At 51.0% G+C, this 18,312-nt stretch overlaps 1 protein-coding gene across 1 annotated transcript in view; it reads left to right on the top strand.

Moving 5' to 3' along the window:
* Window positions 1–527: 527 nt before the first annotated feature.
* Window positions 528–18,312, top strand: part of map4l (microtubule associated protein 4 like) — a 29,920-nt gene continuing 12,135 nt past the window's right edge. Inside the window, exons 1-5 of the mRNA XM_084708449.1 lie at window positions 528–705; window positions 6,437–6,550; window positions 6,830–6,913; window positions 7,205–7,420; window positions 9,303–10,586. Coding sequence (XP_084564575.1) covers window positions 528–705; window positions 6,437–6,550; window positions 6,830–6,913; window positions 7,205–7,420; window positions 9,303–10,586 — 1,876 coding nt within the window. The remainder of the gene's footprint in view (window positions 706–6,436; window positions 6,551–6,829; window positions 6,914–7,204; window positions 7,421–9,302; window positions 10,587–18,312) is intronic.

Raw genomic sequence — 18,312 nt, 5'->3', positions numbered from 1 at the left:
GATCAGGGATTTTAGTGCCGCAATACAACATGATAGTCTATGGAGTTCATGGATTCAGGAGCCATATATTTTTGAAAATGGGGACGATATTGTATCATGGATAGCTAGAATATGTATACGGTCATAGAGTAGAGTAGGCAAGATATTTGTTAGGGGGTTGATTCATGTGGTTGAGCCCTGAGACAGAAGTGGTGCTCCGCATGCCTCACAGCGGCAGACTCCAGATCAGACAGCTGAACCCAGGTGGAACGAGCTGAGGGAGGCAGAGGAAGAGAAAGGCTCTCCTACGCTAAGGGATGGGGCCCGAATACCTGCCATCTCATCGTGAGAGGAGGGCCCGGATCTCTGAGAATGTCATCACGATCGCGGCAAAGGAGGGCGATGGGTACGGCATGAAGAGGGCTTGAGTACAAGCAGGATGTCGATGAACGAAACGGACGTTGTGTTTAACAAGGACGGGGATTGTAGTCATGTGATGGTGATGAAGGTGATGCTGATGTGGCCCCTCCCCCCCCCCGTGCAGGACCATGGACCTGAGCCTGCACGACGCTCTGAGGGACGGGGGGTCCCAGTCGGCTGCTGACGGCTTGCTGAAGAGGGACTTCATGTCCTCCCTGGAGAAGGAGAGCTATGACGACAAGGTGGGCGAGACGGTGGCCAAGTCTGACTATCGCCCCCTGGTGGACGGCAAGGACGGCAAACAGGGTGAGTTGGGGGAGGAGAGGAGAGGAAAGGGGAAGAAGAGAAGGGTACAGTGGGAGGAACATCGAGGGAGGAAGGGGGTTGGGGGAGGGGGGGCGAGTGGGGATTTGAGGTAGGAAGTTGGAGGAGGGGAAGAGGGGTCAAATAAAAAGGGAATTGCTGTGTGAGGCTATGCTGCATCATGCCCTGGGACTTTATGATGTTTAGAGTAGCTACAGTCTTTTGGAGTATACTCTGCAGTCTAGAAACAGTATGTACGTACGGTAATCACATATTTATGTGCCTTTACATAATGCCAAGCTGCAGTATTGCTGGGGGGGGGGAGTGGTGGTAAAGCTTGACTCCAAACCCAGGCACAGATAAACTCATCCCTTAGCTGTGGGGTGGAGACCAGGAGGATAAAACATATGTCAAAATGTACAATTTGTCTGTATAATAAAGGCTAGTATGAAGCGTAATGATCTTTCCTTGAATCAGACACACTTGGAAACTATCCAGCAGGGAAAGGGTTCTGTGTAAGAAAGCTTTTTAAAAGCTTTGCGTTTGCGTGTATTAAGGACGTGCTATGGGCAACACACAAACGGACTTTGTGATTTAAAGATCCACTATACTGTGTCCTACATACAGCAACAGCAAGACTGTTTATCTCTTTGGCCCTGGCCCTAATCCCTCTAAACATCAACAACAGACCTACATCATATAGCTTCATTATTAAAGGATCCAAAGTCCATACAAGTACTGTATAAAATATGGCACTGTTTGAGGTCACTGTTTTTACGTGGGTATGTATGAGTGTATACAGTCCAAGAATGAGTAAGTTAGGTACCAGCCCTGCAGGCTGGGAGGGGCTAAGGTAGAGCCTGAGTCAAAAACAGGAAGAGTGTCCCATGCTGGGTAACATGATGCTGTGTGACTCAGGTCTTTTCTCATGACCTCCCCTGTAACACTCTGACTCAGTAGAAATCTGCTCTGATGAATGTGTGTATGCGTGTGCATGTGTGCTGGGGCTTAGCTCCGTGAGGGTATATTGTGTGTGTGTGTGTGTAAGCTTGTTGCTGTTCTTTTGAGGAGCTGTTTTCTCAACCTTTGTCTTATCCTGGGTGGCAACTTCCCTGACTTTATCTGATCAAACTCTCCCAGTCTCCCAGAATGGCTCTGACTTTCCAGTCTGTTTCGATGTGAGTTTCTGCCAGGAAGGAGCTGTTGTGTTGTACGCCTGACAAGCCCTTCCCTCCGTGGGCGAAAAAAACACGTCACAACTGTTTATACTCACCCTTAATGGTTTATTGTGTTGCCCACACAACACAAGTCAAGCACGGCTGTTTTCACAGCCTCAGTCCTCCACTTAGCTGTGGATGTGCATAGTCATGGACTTCTAGCCTCCAGTAAACTGTACCTAATTAGCAGCGTACATGGTTGACAGAGGAGGAGGAGCAGAAAACTTTCAAACAAACATGTTTTGGCCGAATGCTTGATCCATCATGCCTCCTCACGGTAGACAAGCTGTCATTTGTCCTCCTAGCTAGCAGCACACTTCAGCTAGCGAGAGGTGATACTATTCTCTTGAATTAAACGATCTCTTGATCATTTCATGGTAGACTCCTGCCCTGCAATTCTGTGGAAGATCAGGTTATGCAGAATACGACTATAGTTGTTCTGCAGCAAAGAACTGTAGTATGAAAGCGTTCTGCAGTACTGTAGCATGTGACTGCAGCACAACAACATCAATACCAGCCAGCCAGCCAACTACTGCACTTGTGAGCTCATCAAAAACATAACACACAACAGAAGTGTTGGCAGGTGTCTGTGAGTGGAAGAGTGGATGTGTGTGTTTGTTTGTGTGTGTTTGTGTGTGTGTGTGTGTGTGCTATATTCAGCAGTTATATTGTATATCCTGCTTGGTATGATTGATGCCTGAGCATCTGACCGAGGGAGGGAGAGGGCTGTGGACAGCAGGAGGGAGGGAGAGGGCTGTGGACAGCAGGAGGGAGGGAGAGGGCTGTGGACAGCAGGAGGGAGGGAGAGGGCTGTGGACAGCAGGAGGGAGGGAGAGGGCTGTGGACAGCAGGAGGGAGGGAGAGGGCTGTGGACAGCAGGAGGGAGGGAGAGGGCTGTGGACAGCAGGAGGGAGGGAGAGGGCTGTGGACAGCAGGGTGGAGGGAGAGGGCTGTGGACAGCAGGAGGGAGGGAGAGGGCTGTGGACAGCAGGAGGGAGGGAGAGGGCCGTGGACAGCAGGAGGGAGGGAGAGGGCTGTGGACAGCAGGGTGGAGGGAAAGGGCTGTGGACAGCAGGAGGGAGGGAGAGGGCTGTGGACAGCAGGAGGGAGGGAGAGGGCTGTGGACAGCAGGGTGGAGGGAAAGGGCTCTGGACAGCAGGAGGGAGGGAGAGGGCTGTGGACAGCAGGAGGGAGGGAGAGGGCCGTGGACAGCAGGAGGGAGGGAGAAGGCTGTGGACAGCAGGAGGGAGGGAGAGGGCTGTGGACAGCAGGAGGGAGGGAGAAGGCTGTGGACAGCAGGAGGGAGGGAGAGGGCTGTGGACAGCAGGAGGGAGGGAAAGGGCTGTGGACAGCAGGAGGGAGGGAGAGGGCTGTGGACAGCAGGAGGGAGGGAGAAGGCTGTGGACAGCAGGAGGGAGGGAGAGGGCTGTGGACAGCAGGAGGGAGGGAGAGGGCTGTGGACAGCAGGAGGGAGGGAGAGGGCTGTGGACAGCAGGAGGGAGGGAGAGGGCTGTGGACAGCAGGAGGGAGGGAGAGGGCTGTGGACAGCAGGAGGGAGGGAGAGGGCTGTGGACAGCAGGAGGGAGGGAGAGGGCTGTGGACAGCAGGAGGGAGGAAGAGGGCTGTGGACAGCAGGAGGGAGGGAGAGGGCTGTGGACAGCAAACTAATGCTGTTAGTTAACTGTAAACTAAAACCCAGAGTTAACAGGGTAAACTAATGGTAATACCGTTAATTCATGCAGTGGCGGTCCTAGCACATTTGGCGCCCCGGGGAAGGGGCAAGGTTTACCTCACAATAGCGTCTTTGGGAGTTCTTACTGAAAGAAATGGTTACAATAATAAACAGCACACTGTTACCACAAACACCAATACATGAACACAAGTTACTTTTAGGGCCATCTTAATGGATTCATACCCCTCCTGAAGCCATCAGCTTTTGATTTCTTCTTTTCTTTGTCTTTTCTTCTTGTCTTTCTTCTTTTTCTTTGGGCTCAGACTCTGATGTTTCTGAGCGAAGTGAGCCGGAGCTCAGCTACAGAAACTTGCTGGGATACTGTCGGTGTCTCATGTGGCTCTTCAGCAAGTTGAGTTTTCAGTTTTAGCGCTGTCACATAAAATAGAGATGGCAAGATAATTATATCTGCTGTGAGTCATGAACTGTGAAACCATTAATGTATGCAATTAAGCTGAATTACCTTCTGAGGTATGTATGAACTTATGATGATTCATGCATTAGTTAAAGCATTAATGAACGTTCATTAATGCACCTTTATTGTAAAGTGTTCCCAAAGATAGATAACAAATCATGAAGGGCAGTTCCTCTCAAGCACAATACTGTCACGATACTGTCACGATACTGTCACGATACTGTCACGATACTGTCACGATACTGTCACGATAGTGTGTAGCATGTTCTGTCTGTCGACAACCCTCTATGTTGTCCTCTCCTGTGGGATTAGTTAGACCCTCTACTGTCCCTGTGGGATTCGATGGATATTGTGATCAGCCCAGGTACAAGATGTTATCACAAGATGCTGTCTCATCCATAATCTTCTCTCTGAACTCCAGGCCTTGCCTCCTTGGCCCTTCAAAGTCATTGTGACATTCAACATGAATCATTCACGACCGCCCCACCCACACCCCAGCCATTCTTTCCCTCCTCTCCTCTCCCACCTCCACTCTCTGTATGTCCTCTCTAACTATCTCTTACTCCTGCTCTTCCTACCATCCCTCTGCATCTCCTCCATTATCGCTAAGTGGTTGGCTGATATTTCTGGACCTTGTCAAAGCCATCAGTTGCAAGGCGATACTTTGATTTGACCTGACCTTCCCTGCCCTTGCCGAGAGACATGGAGGCTGTCTCATTAGGATGCCCATGATAAACAGCTGAAGGATATTAACCCCAAACAAGCACACATGGAGATAACATTTTACTGTACTCCACAGTATGAGTCACAAGTTTAAGGTTAATTATTGAGGTATTTTTAGTATTTAATGTGGGAACAGATTGCTACTGTGCCGTACTGAAGTATAAGAAATTAGAGGAGAGCAAGGAAGGGAAAGAAAAAAAGAGGGAGACAGACTGTCTCTGCACTCCTGGCATTGGTGGGGTGGCACCACAGGGGTGATAAACTGAGTGCAGATCAGCTCCACAGGGATAGGTTGATAATGACTTTATAGGAGTTAATTTCCCCCTAAATGACATTACTGGCCCCTCTGTAGCAGAGGTGGTTAGAAACATGATCCCAAAGGCCATGCTCGGAGGCAGAGTCAGTGTTTCCCCAGGCTTAACAGAGGGAGAGACATGGCTTCTGCATGAAGCAGAAGGTTGGCTCTCTGTCCGTCCGTCCGTCTGTCCGTCTGTCTGTCTGTCTGTCCGTCTGTCTGTCTGTCTGTCCGTCTGTCCGTCTGTCCGTCTGTCCGTCTGTCCGTCTGTCTGTCTGTCCGTCTCTCTGACAGACTAAATGATAGTTTTAGTAGTTGATAAACATGATTTACTATAGCCTTACTGTATGTAAAGAAGGAATTAAAAGAAAAAGATGCTTGGTTATATTGAGAATCACAGACTGTAGCAGTGCTCTTCACTTATTCTTACTTCCTGGATACTCTTTCGTCACCGTTAGTTTTCACCAGATTCTTGGTTGGATCCTGAGGCCTCCCCTTTATGCCAAGCAGAAAAGCTGTGGTTGGAAATGATCCAAATCCAAATCACAGTCTAGTTGTCCTATTGAATACATCAGATCAAATCTGTACTGTTTATGTGTGTGTGTGTGTGTGTGTGTGGGGGGGGGGGCAGGGGCTGGGGCAAACTCTCTGATTTTGGCCCATTGCTGTTAAAGCCTGAGGTTTTCATGTCAATCGTCCATGACATGACACCAACCATGGACAGGGTTGCCCGTGGAACCTCAAATGCTCTGGTCTGGTTGTGTAACCATGGTGACACCCCCCCCCCCCCCCCAGGTCTAGTTCTGTCCTCTTCTGTCACTGTCCCCGGAACCACCCCGCCACACACACACGCACGCACACACACTACACACTGAGGATGATTCTAAGGACAGTACCCCAGCTGCCTAAACACATTAAAACCCATTAGACCACTCTAGACGGTAGCCCAGACAAAGCCCCCCTCCCCTCTTCCCAGCTGCTCCTGTAGGATAGGTGTGATGTAACAGGACAGACAGGGAAGCCAAGTGCTTTTTGGATTTTTATCTGCTCATGCCCATGGTTGTGTGCATCTAACTTCCTTCTCTGCTAGCTGTCTCGTCTGGTGACATGCAGCGTCCAATCGAGTCAAATCAAATGACATTGCGCTTTCGTTTTTGTATAGCCCCATCTACACGCAATGTCATAAAGGGCTTTCCTGCTGTCCACCAGAGACGCAGAAACCTTAAGAGAAACAGCCGGAAGGAGGGCTGGTGGGAGGGGTCGGGGTCAGGGATGGGATTGGGGCAGAGAGAGAGAAAGGAGGAACAGTTGTAAGGAGACTGGGGTCCTGATGCGTCCGTGTGTTCTGGCAGGTTCTGGTCTGATGATGTCAGCAGGCCAGACGGGCATGCTGCGCCAGGAGCCCCAGGGAGAGAAACGGCCGTTTCCACCTAGCCAGTCAGCCTTCAGCTCAGACTACATGTCAGGTAAGCTGTCTGCCTGTCTGCTGCCTGCTGCCTGCTGTCTGCTGTCTGCCTGCCTGACGTCTGTCTGTCTGTCTGCTGTCGGTCTGTCTGTCTGTCTGTCTGTCTGCTGCCTGCCTGCCTGCCTGCCTGACGTCTGTCTGTCTGTCTGCTGTCGGTCTGTCTGTCTGTTGGTATGTTGGTCTGTCTGCCTACTGTACTTATCTGTTTATTCATTCGTCTAAAATTATCCACCTCCGCTCTTCCCTTCCTCCTCCCCTCTTCCCTCCCTCCCTCCTCTAGGTCCAGTCTCTATGATGGGCATGTCAGACCAGTGGGGGAACCAAAACAAGATGAAGGACAGCAACATGCCTGAGTCTCTCTTAGGTCTCTGTTCACAATGAATTGCGTTATGGGAACTGTAATCCTTTTCATTTTAAACATACTTTTACCAATACACCAATACAAACGTTGTTGAAAACGATTGACAAATAACAACATGCCGAGTGGATGTTGTTTGTCATTCTTGTGCACTAATGACAATGTATGAGTGCCTGTAAATAGATGGTTATTTCTGTGAGGCACAGTACAGTTTAGACAGGGTGCAAATGTACCATAGCGTTGGTAATCATGGTGGTAAATACATAGTTACATGATGTGACGTGTGTTTCTCTTCAGGTTTCTCCCAGCCAGGGGGGATGATGAACATGAACTTGGGAGGAGGAGGCATGTCTCCCTTCCAGACAGGCCTGTCCTCCAGCATGGCCGACACCCAGAAGACCTCACTTCCGTTCGGGTCTGAGCCCCCCAAACAGACCCCAGCTGCCCCCGCTTTCAAATCAAGCGACCCTTTCCCCTCTGGCCCCACCCACAACCCCTTGGATCAATTCTCAGGTATAGTAAGAGGTGGTCTCAAGCAGAGGAGCATAATCTCTAACTCATAAAAGAGCCTGTATATTTGGAAGTGTTAGTTTGTAGAGGGAAGCCAAATACTAGTCCAGAGGTTAGATTTTCGAAACGTGTTTTGTTTACACTCTAAAAATAGCCTCAAGCTTTGAATGCCAGCTAGTGGGTATTAGTTGGTACTTGCATAACTCAGTTACTATTTTAGAGAAGCGATCAATGGGGCAGAAAGCTTATGCGGCTTTATCATCCTCAACCTGCTTTCATCCTTAACACAAAGGGAGATGGAAACACAACTTTTATTGCCCAGGGGTGTCTACTACTGAAGACCCAACCCTGGTAGAGGCTCAGTCATGCAGCTTGTTTAAACACGTATTAGGTCGAGAAGTTCGGTCATACAAAATAGGGTCAGGTCTCAGAAAGTATACAGTATTTAAAATGTCACAAAGAAACAATTTTTGATCGACCCTTCTCCTTTGCTGAGGTTAGAAACCCTGGTTCACTGAGTAACAAACTGAGTTGTTCGTAAAGTGTGGGGGTATAAAAAGTATATAATCATCAGCTCCTATCACCAAATAAGCAGTTATATTTGACCATAAGGTTCGGCACAGTTATTGTGCAAATCTCAAAAGAACGGAATGGCATAAGACACTTCTCAAACGTCTTCCTCTGCATGGAACACAGAAGATGGCTGCCACAGTCTCCACTGCGGGACTGTTCATGGGAGCGTGATAATAATCGATGACCGAAATTGTAGAAAGTCAATAGAACATCAATCACTGAAGAGGAGGAAGCGCAGGGAGGCCATTTCAATGGAGAATTAAGAGGAGAAAATTCATCAGCATTAACGATTGGTAAAGGAGGAGATTAGAGGAGTGTCAGGGGTATTAGGGAGGAGAGAAGACAGGAAGAGTGGAGGCAATGTGAGGGGAGAGAACGATGTGGGAAATGAAAAGTTAATGTCTTAATGTCTTTTCCTCAGACAGAAATGCATGCAGGGACCTTTGTTGCTATGCCTGCACATTTAATGTCTGTTTGATGGCTTGTTTGTGTTTATTAAAGGTTGGGTGCATGCAGTAGGTTTTCTTTTTTTCCCCTGTATACAAAGATCGCTCGAATGTGTTTGAATGTGCCTTTCTCCATCACATGAACTGCTTGAAATTCATCGTTAATGTGTGTTACACCTGAGCTGTAACAGAGCTCAAACACTGGGGTGTGGTTGATTTAATTTGCTCTGCCCGCTTGGTGGGAAATGTTCATTTTAAACGGTTCCATTGGTTCCCTTCTGCCACAAGCAGGTAAATCAATCACACCTGAAGTGTGTCAGCCATTCAAAGCCATGTCTGGTCTATAGTGAGTATCTGTGTAGTCTGTCTCTCACTCATACTGAACATGAACTCCTCTGCTCATTGGCCCTTGTGAAGAAATGTTAAAAACTGGCCTTTGCCATGAACCCCCAAGCCAGAGAGAATCACACCTGATAGGCTGCCCGACAGACAGCAGTGCAAACTACAAATTGTCATTGGCCAGCATACATATTTACAATCAATACAACCAATGGTAACACATTAATTGTGCATACTAAACGCTCTGGCCTTTTAAATACTGTTGAGGAGCTGATATGCTCAAACTCACATTTCTACCCTAGTCTTTTGTTGTACTATACAGGTACACCACAATTAATTAATAAAATGTCATCTTTTTCAGTCTCTGGATTAAGTTCCATTACAGTAAGCATGACTTGACCGGAATGCATAGAAAAAGTCAACTTGATTTATTTCTAACATCCCCGTAGGGGTTTTAATTGACAAATAACTGGCTTTATAATGACCTGGTCAGTGACTCTCATTCCTCCTCTCTGCACACACTGAAGAGGGCTGCCCCCCATCGCAGTGGGCAGGTGAGTCCAGGCCCCTGGCCCCCCCAGCGCCCCCACTCTCCCCTGGAGACTCCGTGGATGAGAGCTCCCCCTCCTCCACCTCTGAGCCCCTCAGTCCCTCTGGGGAGGCTGTTGAAGAGAAGGGGGGTGGGGGGAAGCAGCAGCAGAAGAGGAAGAAGAAGAAGAGGAGGCCCCGGGACGAGGTCTACAACTTCCTGGACAGACAGGAAGCCCAGGGGGACGGCCAATCAGAGAGCGCTGCCTCTGACAACGCCGCCCTCAGCCCTGCCTCCTCGCCGCAAGAGGAGGAGCCCTGGGAGTGGGAGATCCGAGGGAGGGGGGGCGGTGGCGGGGGGAGGGTGAAGGGCAGGAAGAATAAGAGCAGGATGAAGCTGCCAGAGGAGTGGGGGGCGCCCCAGGAGCCTGCATCTCCTACCCCAGCCTCAGTGGCCCCTGGCTGGGCAACGGCTACTGACACTGGCCCCGTGGCAGCTTTGGCCCTGGAGGACAGCCTTTCTGACCAAGATAACCCCCAGACTGGCCCCTTTAGTCTCGCTGACCGTAAACCCAATGCTGCCCACCAGATAGATTCTTTCCACACCCTCTTGGGAAATTCCGACAGCCTTAGCCCCAGCCCTGGCATGCCCTCTGCCATGTCTAATCCCATCAAGCTTGATCAGGGTCCCACTGAACACACACCCGCCTCCCCACGCCCTTATGAGCCCATGTGTCTGGATGACTTCCCCATGGCCTCTGCTGTATCTAAGGAGGCTCCGCAGCCCCAGGGCCTGGCTGGGACCCTGGCTGACCATGGCCAAGAGACTGGGAAGGAACAGGCTGCCCCAGGCTCACCATGCCTCAGCCCAGTCTCGCAGACCTTTTCTTTCCTGGACTCTGTCCTCCAGACCACCCCTGACACCACCCCTATCTCCCAGGCAATGCCCCTCATGAACCTCTCCACCCCAGCCCCCCTCTCCCAGACCTCTGCACACCCCACCCAGACCTCCCCACCCGTCAACCCCATTTCCCCTACCCCGCAACACTCCTCCTCTGCAAACCTGACGTCATCCTTGTTAAGCTCCACCCCCTTGCCTGACACGCCCCTCCCCGCTACAGCCAGCTTCGGCCTGAACCCTGCGGCCCCGCCCTTTATCCCTTCAGCTCCGCCCTCTCTCCCTGCGGCCACCACCTCTATCCCTGCAGCCCCTCCCTCTCCCTCTCCCCCCGCCCTCACAGAGCACCAGGATCCCAGGGCGCCACAGCTCCCCCCACTGGAAGGTTGGTGACACTGACACTGAAGAGGGGACATGCTAGATAGACAGTATGGGGGTGGATGACTAGTGCATGGCTCTGCGGACTGACTACCCGGTCTGCTGTTTGCCTGGCCGTGTTTCTGTAAATGGCATTGTTAATAATGTTGTCATAACTACACGCCGAGACCTTTGTCTCATTCTGAATGTGTGTGTGTCTTGGCTGGGCCATCTTTCTGCCTGCCTGGCTCTCTGCAGCTCTGTGTTGGCAATCGATGACAATAATAATAACATTCTATGACTATTACGCTCAACCTGATCTGTCTGTCTGCTGCTGTCTGCAGTCTGATTACCTCAGCTCTCTCCTCCTTGTCCTGACTCTTTTAACGATCATTAACGCTGTAATATCAGGCATGTCCCTATACTATTTTGGAGGACTGTGGGATTTCTGACTGATTCTGTTTTGCTCAGTGAGAATGATGCCCAAATCCTAAATTACTCCCAAGCATCTCTCAACCTTTTTCTTGGCATCCCCTAACCCTAAACCCTGTCCCCTAACCCTGGGAAGTTGGTTTGCAGTGTGATTCTCTCTACCTCTCTGTTTGTCTCTGAGGGGACCTCTCTCTTCCTGCTCCACTAAAACAATTCTGTTTTGTTTTTTTCCTCCAATGGGCCTAAAGACTGACCTAGGAGTCACTAACTGTCTCTATGTCACACTACCTCAGACTGGTGTATGCTGATTGCCTTTCAGAACCATTTTGAATGTTCTCAAAATTGTCCTGGAATCCAGGAGGGTAGCAATCAGATGCTAAAGCTCATACACGACTCATATTTTGCTTTGGGACGTTGAAAGTTTCCAATAAGAATTCAGAAGCCTTATGTGTCATTTTTGTTGCTGCTTTAAGTGTGATGAAACAGTGACGTGACGAAAAACTTGTCTCTCTTGTGTTCCCCTCACATGTACTCTCCCTGATGACGTCAACTAAACACTGACTAGGTGAGTCCCATTTGTCAAAACCTTTGAATTCATTTGAATGAAGCTTTCATGATCATGGGGTTGTGTGTTGTTAATGTCAGCTAACTAGGGCGCTCATTCAGTCTTCTTCTCAGTCCAGCATTCTCTCAGTGGTGGAGGTGATGAGTGTTGGAAGGTTTAAATGAGCTGTCCTACTGATGATCTTGGATGACACAACAAGACACTCTACATGGGCTGCTTTAATAACCTATACAGTGTAAATCTATCTGTAGTGCCGTGTTGTTACACAGTGAGGTTCCAGTGGGTTTGTCGTCAGCTTGTGCTCTGCTCAGACCAGTCCGTCAGTGAGCAGTGTGTGTTCAGGAGTTAGATCCACATGACGGTCTGCTTCCAGGGGAGGAGAGGGACATCTGCTGGTGTCTCTGGATTTCCTCAACACCCTCCCTCCATCTGTACATCCATCCATCTGTACATCCATCACTCCCTCCCTCTCCCTCGATCACCATGTTTTTCTGCCCCCTATCGCCTCCAGCCTTTCCCCCTCCCTCCCAGCCTCCTTCAACCTTTCCCCCTCCTCCCTCTCTTTCACCCTCCCTCCCTCTCATCCTTTGGCTACTGCAATATTGATGGCTGGGACTTTTTCGCGGTTACGTAAGCAGGCAAAGTCTGTCTTTTTATAGCTGTCGATTTCTATGTGTGTGCGGTGTATACGTGCATGCACGCGTGTGTGTGTGTGCGTGCGTGTGTGTTAGAGTGTCCGCACGCGGGCTGGTGTGTGCGTGTGGGTAGAGCAGGGTGGTGTTAGTGAATGTGCAGCCGGGGTGGTCACATTGCGCTCTGCTCGCTGGTCCTGCTGCATAGTCATTATTCTGGTAGGGCGAACAGCGACCATCCTGCCACCAGACAAACAAAGGAGCCATCCACAGCAGCCTGTTAGGCTTACAGCCATCCATAGCAGCTCGCCTCGCTGCTAGGCATACGGTACTGACACCATCTATATACAGTGACAGACGCACATATAGACAGGCTCTCTCTCTCTCTCTCTCTCTCTCTCTCTCTCTCTCTCTCTCTCTCTCTCTCTCTCTCTCTCTCTCTCTCTCTTTCTCTCTCTCTGTCTCTGTCTCTGTTTCTGTCTCTCTCTGTTTCTCTGTTTCTCTGTCTGTCTCTCTGTCTCTCTGTCTCTCTGTCTCTCTGTCTCTCTGTCTCTCTGTCTGTCTGTCTGTCTGTCTGTCTCTCTCTCTCTATCTCTCACTCTCTCTCTCTGTATGTCTGTCTCTCTTCAATTAATTGTGTGTTAAGACGACCATATGCAGTACGTGTCCTGGTAAACAGGCGATCTTTACTGTGCATGTATATGCCGTTTAACACATTTTCACATTAAGTATATTCCCTGTGAGACCTGGAGCCACAGCCCTCAGGGGTCCAGGGGTATAGCAGCTTCAGTAAATACTTTATAGTGCTCTTAGTGCATTTCAATGTCAAGGTTAATGCCTCCCCATTGGCTAATCGAAAACCAGGAACTTGAATCTTTGTTGCTTTTAGATTATGTATTACAACTATGGATTCTTGGTATTTGAATGAGGATTACTTATTGATCCACTTCAGAAGATATTTGAGAGACTCAGTCAGGGTGTGGTGCTTGTGTAAGAGGATGAGGAATATTGAGGCGATTTCACAGCCATACTGTATGCAGTACCACTATCAACGCAAAAAAGATGCCTCATGCAATATATCTTCCTGTTTCATCAGGTACAGACTGATCATTGTGATATCCAGACCTGGGATTGAGTCTGAGATCTCATATTGGTAGCATATGTGCCCCGAGGCCAGACGTGAATAATGGATGAGATCAGGATTAGAAGTAGGCCACATCACAAGTGAAGGCTTTCTGATCTGTTTATGAAGCAGCTGTCTGTCTTCTACGGAGACTAGAAGGTCCACTCTCACCATCACCATGCTTTTTGGTTCTGGATGGTTATATTATCCTTTAAGTGAACTACAACTCCCACATCCTTGAAAAGAGATGAGTGTCTCTTTTGGTTTTTCCGTGTTGAAAAGGTTAATTTCCAAATAAATTAATGATTGGTCTTTGGGACTTGGAGACCTACATTAATATATTAGCTCTGGACTAAAACACTCATGAATGTTCTACCGAAGATGTTATTTTAGATTAGAGCGCCGCTCCCAGAAATAGCTGTCTGGAAAATGCTCATCGCCTGCAAGGGGGAGCTGCAAGGACAGACATGCCTCTCACCCACATCCTCCTCCCCCTCCTCTCGCCTCATGTTGATCCCTTCTGATGTCTCCTCTATATCATGTCTATCAAGACTCATTACAGCACATAAGCCCCTGTCAGTCTGTCAGCAGTCTCCACTCATCCCTCCAGCTCTCCACTCCGTCACCCTGTTTTCCTGTTAGGCCCTGATGTGGCATTGTGATTGGCTTTGGGGGTCATTATCGTGTATGCATCAGTCAGTCATCAGTAAGACACAGGGAGATATGGGGCAGGCTGTGGGGAAGAGAAGCTTCTATGTTGAATCTTTCCTTCATGAGTTCTCTCCATCGTTTGATGACCTGCTATCCTGTCCCCATACTTTCTGGTCTCTCTTCTTCCTTCATCTAGGTTATTCTCTTCTAATCTCCTCATCCATCCATCCCTTCCTCCTTCCCTGCCCTTTCTCAGTCCGTCCTTCACTTCATGTTGCAGCCTTTCTCCCAGACTCCCCGGGTCGCCACGGCGACGCATACCGTAATCATAGCTGCCTCCCTGACTGGGAGCTTGTTGCCATGGATATGGGAGACGGTGGTTTCCGTGGAAACGTAGACTCGGAGACTGGGGAGGGAGGAGAAAATGGGGTGTGTCTGTCAGGATGGTTGGATACCAGAAATAGAAACACTCTTGACAGTCTTCCTCCCCTCCTCCTCTCCTCCCCCCGTCTTCCCAGCACCAATGACAACCAGCTGTATCCACCTCTCTCTTCTCTCTCTCTCTCTCTCTCTCTCTCTCTCTCTCTCTCTCTCTCTCTCTCTCTCTCTCTCTCTCTCTCTTTCTCTCTCTTTGACCTTGTCCCCCTTAGCCTGTGTGGTCTAACCTCTTCTGAGGGTTGGTAGCTTTCCTTCCCCTCTCCTCATGCTCCACATTCTGTTACGGTTGGAGCTGGTTGGTCTTGTTAGTTGGATGACTGCTACAAAGTGCCTCCTATTGTAACTGCACCAAGCATCAACACAAGAGCTTGTCCACCATTACTAGAAACACTGAGCAGGGTGTCTTGCTAGATTGAAGTGAACCTGTCATCCATGAGAAGTATTCAGTGTGTGTTCCTCTGTGCGAGCGACCGAGTTTGTTGAGAGTTAAGCATGAGTTTGGGGTTGAGGCTCGGGTTGAATCATCAGTGGTTTATGTAGGTCGGTGTTGGATGGACAACACGGTCCATCACAGTTGCATAATGGCATTCATTCATGAGAAGCCAGCTTGTTCCTTTGGACTGACGTAACTAACGAACACAGATAAAGACAGGTTTTGGAGTGTAGTTGTGATGCCATTGACCCCTGGCCGTCTGTCTGACTCAGGCTGTCTCTCCAAATGCTGTGTAACCTCGAGATTTACCATCACACTGACACGCACCTGACCGAACATGACCCAGCACAGATCAGTTTCAACATTTGGTGCTTTGTGACCAACTCAAAGTTTTCCTGTTTTGGTTTGTTTTCATTGAACCTTTGTGTATCTATTTACAATGACAGCCTGTGTGACCAGGGTCATACAGCGCTTGAAGGTCATACAGGTGAACATGCGTCAAATATAGTGAGCAACAAATGACAGACTTTTCCTAACACCCTCAAGGCAGTCTGAGAGGAAAATCACGTTGAGTGGACCACCTGGAGACACCCCACACTGTACAGTGCCCCCTCCTTGCATAATTCATTCTCCCCTTGTTCTCTTTTTGCACTGTAAAGGGGGGCCTGTTTTGGGGGCGTTACGTAAGCGTCATTCATTTATGTTTAATGAGGTTTTATTTTGGCCCCATTCACAGGGGGATGTGGGGATATTACCAGGAGGGACTAAACGTCCGTCCGCTTGTCTGTCCTTCTGTCCGTCCGTCCGTCCGTCTGTCTGTCTGTCTGTCTGTCTGTCCGTCTGTCTGTGTCTGTCCGTCCGTCTGTCCGTCTGTCCATGCTCTAGTTAGGAGAGAGGACTGTCTGAGACTGGTACATATTGATGGCATGTCATCATACACACTCTCTGTCCCCAAGGCGTCTGATCGATAGCTTCCAAAACAGATGGCAGCACGTGGCGTGAGGAGGAGGGGAACACATTGTTCACGACTCAGAGAGCCAGCATGATAAACAAGGGAAGGCCAGGGCCGGGAGCCAGCGCCCACAGATATACACCGAGGGGGAGATAGGGGAGAGATAGGGGACAAAGGGGAGGTGGAAGGGGCGAGACAGGAGGCGGTAAGGGAAGATGGGGGGAGGGGGGAAGCATTGGGAGGTAAGAGTGACGGACGGCAGGGCGAGGCAAGCATGAGGAGGTGGTGTATGGGATGTGTGGGAAGTGGGCCAGGGGGTGTGGGGGGGGGGGGGGAGTGTGAGTGGGAGGGGGGGGGTTGGAGAGCAGGAGGTTGAGGAGGTTGAGGAGATGAGGTGGGGGGTGGGGGGGTGAGGAGAAGAGAGGAGAGCAGGAAAGGATGTGTTGGGCTGGGTAAAGGAGGTAGGGGGTGAAGGGGTCCTCTCAGAGTAGGTAAGGGGGTGGGAGTGAGGAGAGAAGCAGCAGGGGTGGGGAGGGGGGTGAAGAGGGAAGAGAAGCAGGTGGAGGTAGAGGAGAGGAGTAGGGGAGGGGCAGGGGTTGAGCAGAGGAGCAGGGAATGGTAGAGAAGAGTGAAAGCAAGGTGAGCCAGGGGGTAAACAGAGAGAGGATAAGCCCATTAATAGCAGCAAGCCAGCAGGAGAGCCCTGTATCTGTAATGGATGCTGCTGCACAGAGCACAGAGTCCTTCCTCTGGAATGGCAAACAGAAGCTCTGTTTCCCCCCAGAGCAGGTCTCAGTCTCTCACTGACTCACTACCCCCCCTCTCTGTCTACCCCCCACACCCCCCTTCTCCTCTCTCTTTCTTTCTTTATCTGTCTCTGGGTGTCAACAACTATACATGCCAATCCTGCCTTTCACATGAAAAGACTACACTGTGGTTTAAAGAGCAGCAACAGTGCCTGCGTGTATGTTTTTGTGTGTGTGTGTGTGTGTGTGTGTCTTTATGAGGGTGAGCTACTGCTGGAGGTTGGAACTGAGAATCTTCTGCAGCGAATAGGGATATGTTCTGGGCAGTCATGTGACCAAAGCTATTCTGTTAGGGCTGTGATGTCATGGAGGGGGGAGGGAGGGGGAGAGAGCAGCGTTCAGCTCAGCCCCTCTGCCTCATCTGATCCATTCAGAGCTCAGAGACACCGAGCGAAACACACATAGTCACCCAGCTTGCACACACACACGTCACACACACACACTTCACAGACATTCACACACACACCACACCCACCATATATCCAGGCCACCAGGAGAGGATCTATTTCTCGGCTGTGCAACCATTCAAGGAAGCAGAGAATCCTTCCACAGGAGGAAGAGGAGACAGACCAAGGAGAGGGGAGCAACTGAGAGGAAGAGAGGAGAGAGACTGAGTGGCGGAAGAGAGGGCAGATCCAGAGAGGGGGAGGAAGAGGGAGAGAGAGAGAGGTGAGGATGTCTTCTCTACCCAGTCATGCCCAGCAGGGTAACGTCAGCACTGGTGTTGTCCAGCAGCGCTGTGACTACAGCGATATGGCACTAGGCAAGGTGCCCTCCATGCCCACCCCCCCATGGCAGAGCAGGCAGCATGGCCAGACGGGCGGCTCTGACCTGGGTCCTGGAGACGCCATCCCAGGGGCGCCCCGGCTCACCGATGAGGACAAGCTGTGCCTCTTCGACCGACAGCCGGGGTTCAAGATAGAGGCGGAGCTTAAGGTGCCAGCGGGTCATGTGGGAGGGGGGTCGCTGGGCAGTGCCGGGCAGAGCCCCACCAGCCCCCTCTCCTCCTCGTCCTCGCTCCCTTCACCCGGGAGGACGCCCTCGCTCAGCGCCACCGACAGCCAGGCCAACCGAGCTGGGATGGCCGCCACCCAGACCCACACGGCCCCGTCTCACCTGCAGCCCCAGGGGCCGGCCAGTGAGCACTGTGTCTGGAACCCCTTCTTCTCTGGGCTGCAAGAACCAGGCCAGCACACCCAAGGAGCCCGCAGCACTCCACCTCCAGCCAAGGCTCGTCCCGGCCCAGGGCTACCAGGGCTGGACAAGGAAGGCTGCCCCCAGGGCGGGGGCAGGAACGGAGGCCTGGGGAGAAGCACGGCCGTGGTGATTTTCTCCGAGGACAGTGACGAGGAGGAGGAGGAAGAGGAGCCTTCCTCCTTCAGGGGCGTCCTGGATCACCGCGGGAGCGCCCCGGAGACCGCCCAGCGCACCGCGGTGAGACGCACCATGTCCGACTGCTCTCACCTGTCCGTGCCCTCCAGCCTGGACCTACCCGACGCCTACCCTGGGACACCCATCCTGCCCGGAGACAAGCCCTCTGGCATGACGACGGGGACGAGGCCTCCGCACGCCGCCGTCAGGCGCTCCCTCACCGTGGCGGACGACAGAGGGACGGGGCACGGCGCCATGACGCTGATGTCACCGCTCGGCCCCTCCCCCCCGCGCGCCCCAGCCTCGCCGCCGCCCAGGAGGCACGACGGGAGCTCAGAGGCCAGCATATTA

The sequence above is a fragment of the Hypomesus nipponensis genome, chromosome 10 (assembly GCF_054491055.1).
Source record: "Hypomesus nipponensis isolate SF chromosome 10, ASM5449105v1, whole genome shotgun sequence".
Classification (NCBI taxonomy): Eukaryota; Metazoa; Chordata; class Actinopteri; order Osmeriformes; family Osmeridae; genus Hypomesus; species Hypomesus nipponensis.
This window is presented reverse-complemented; position numbering and strand designations above follow the sequence as displayed.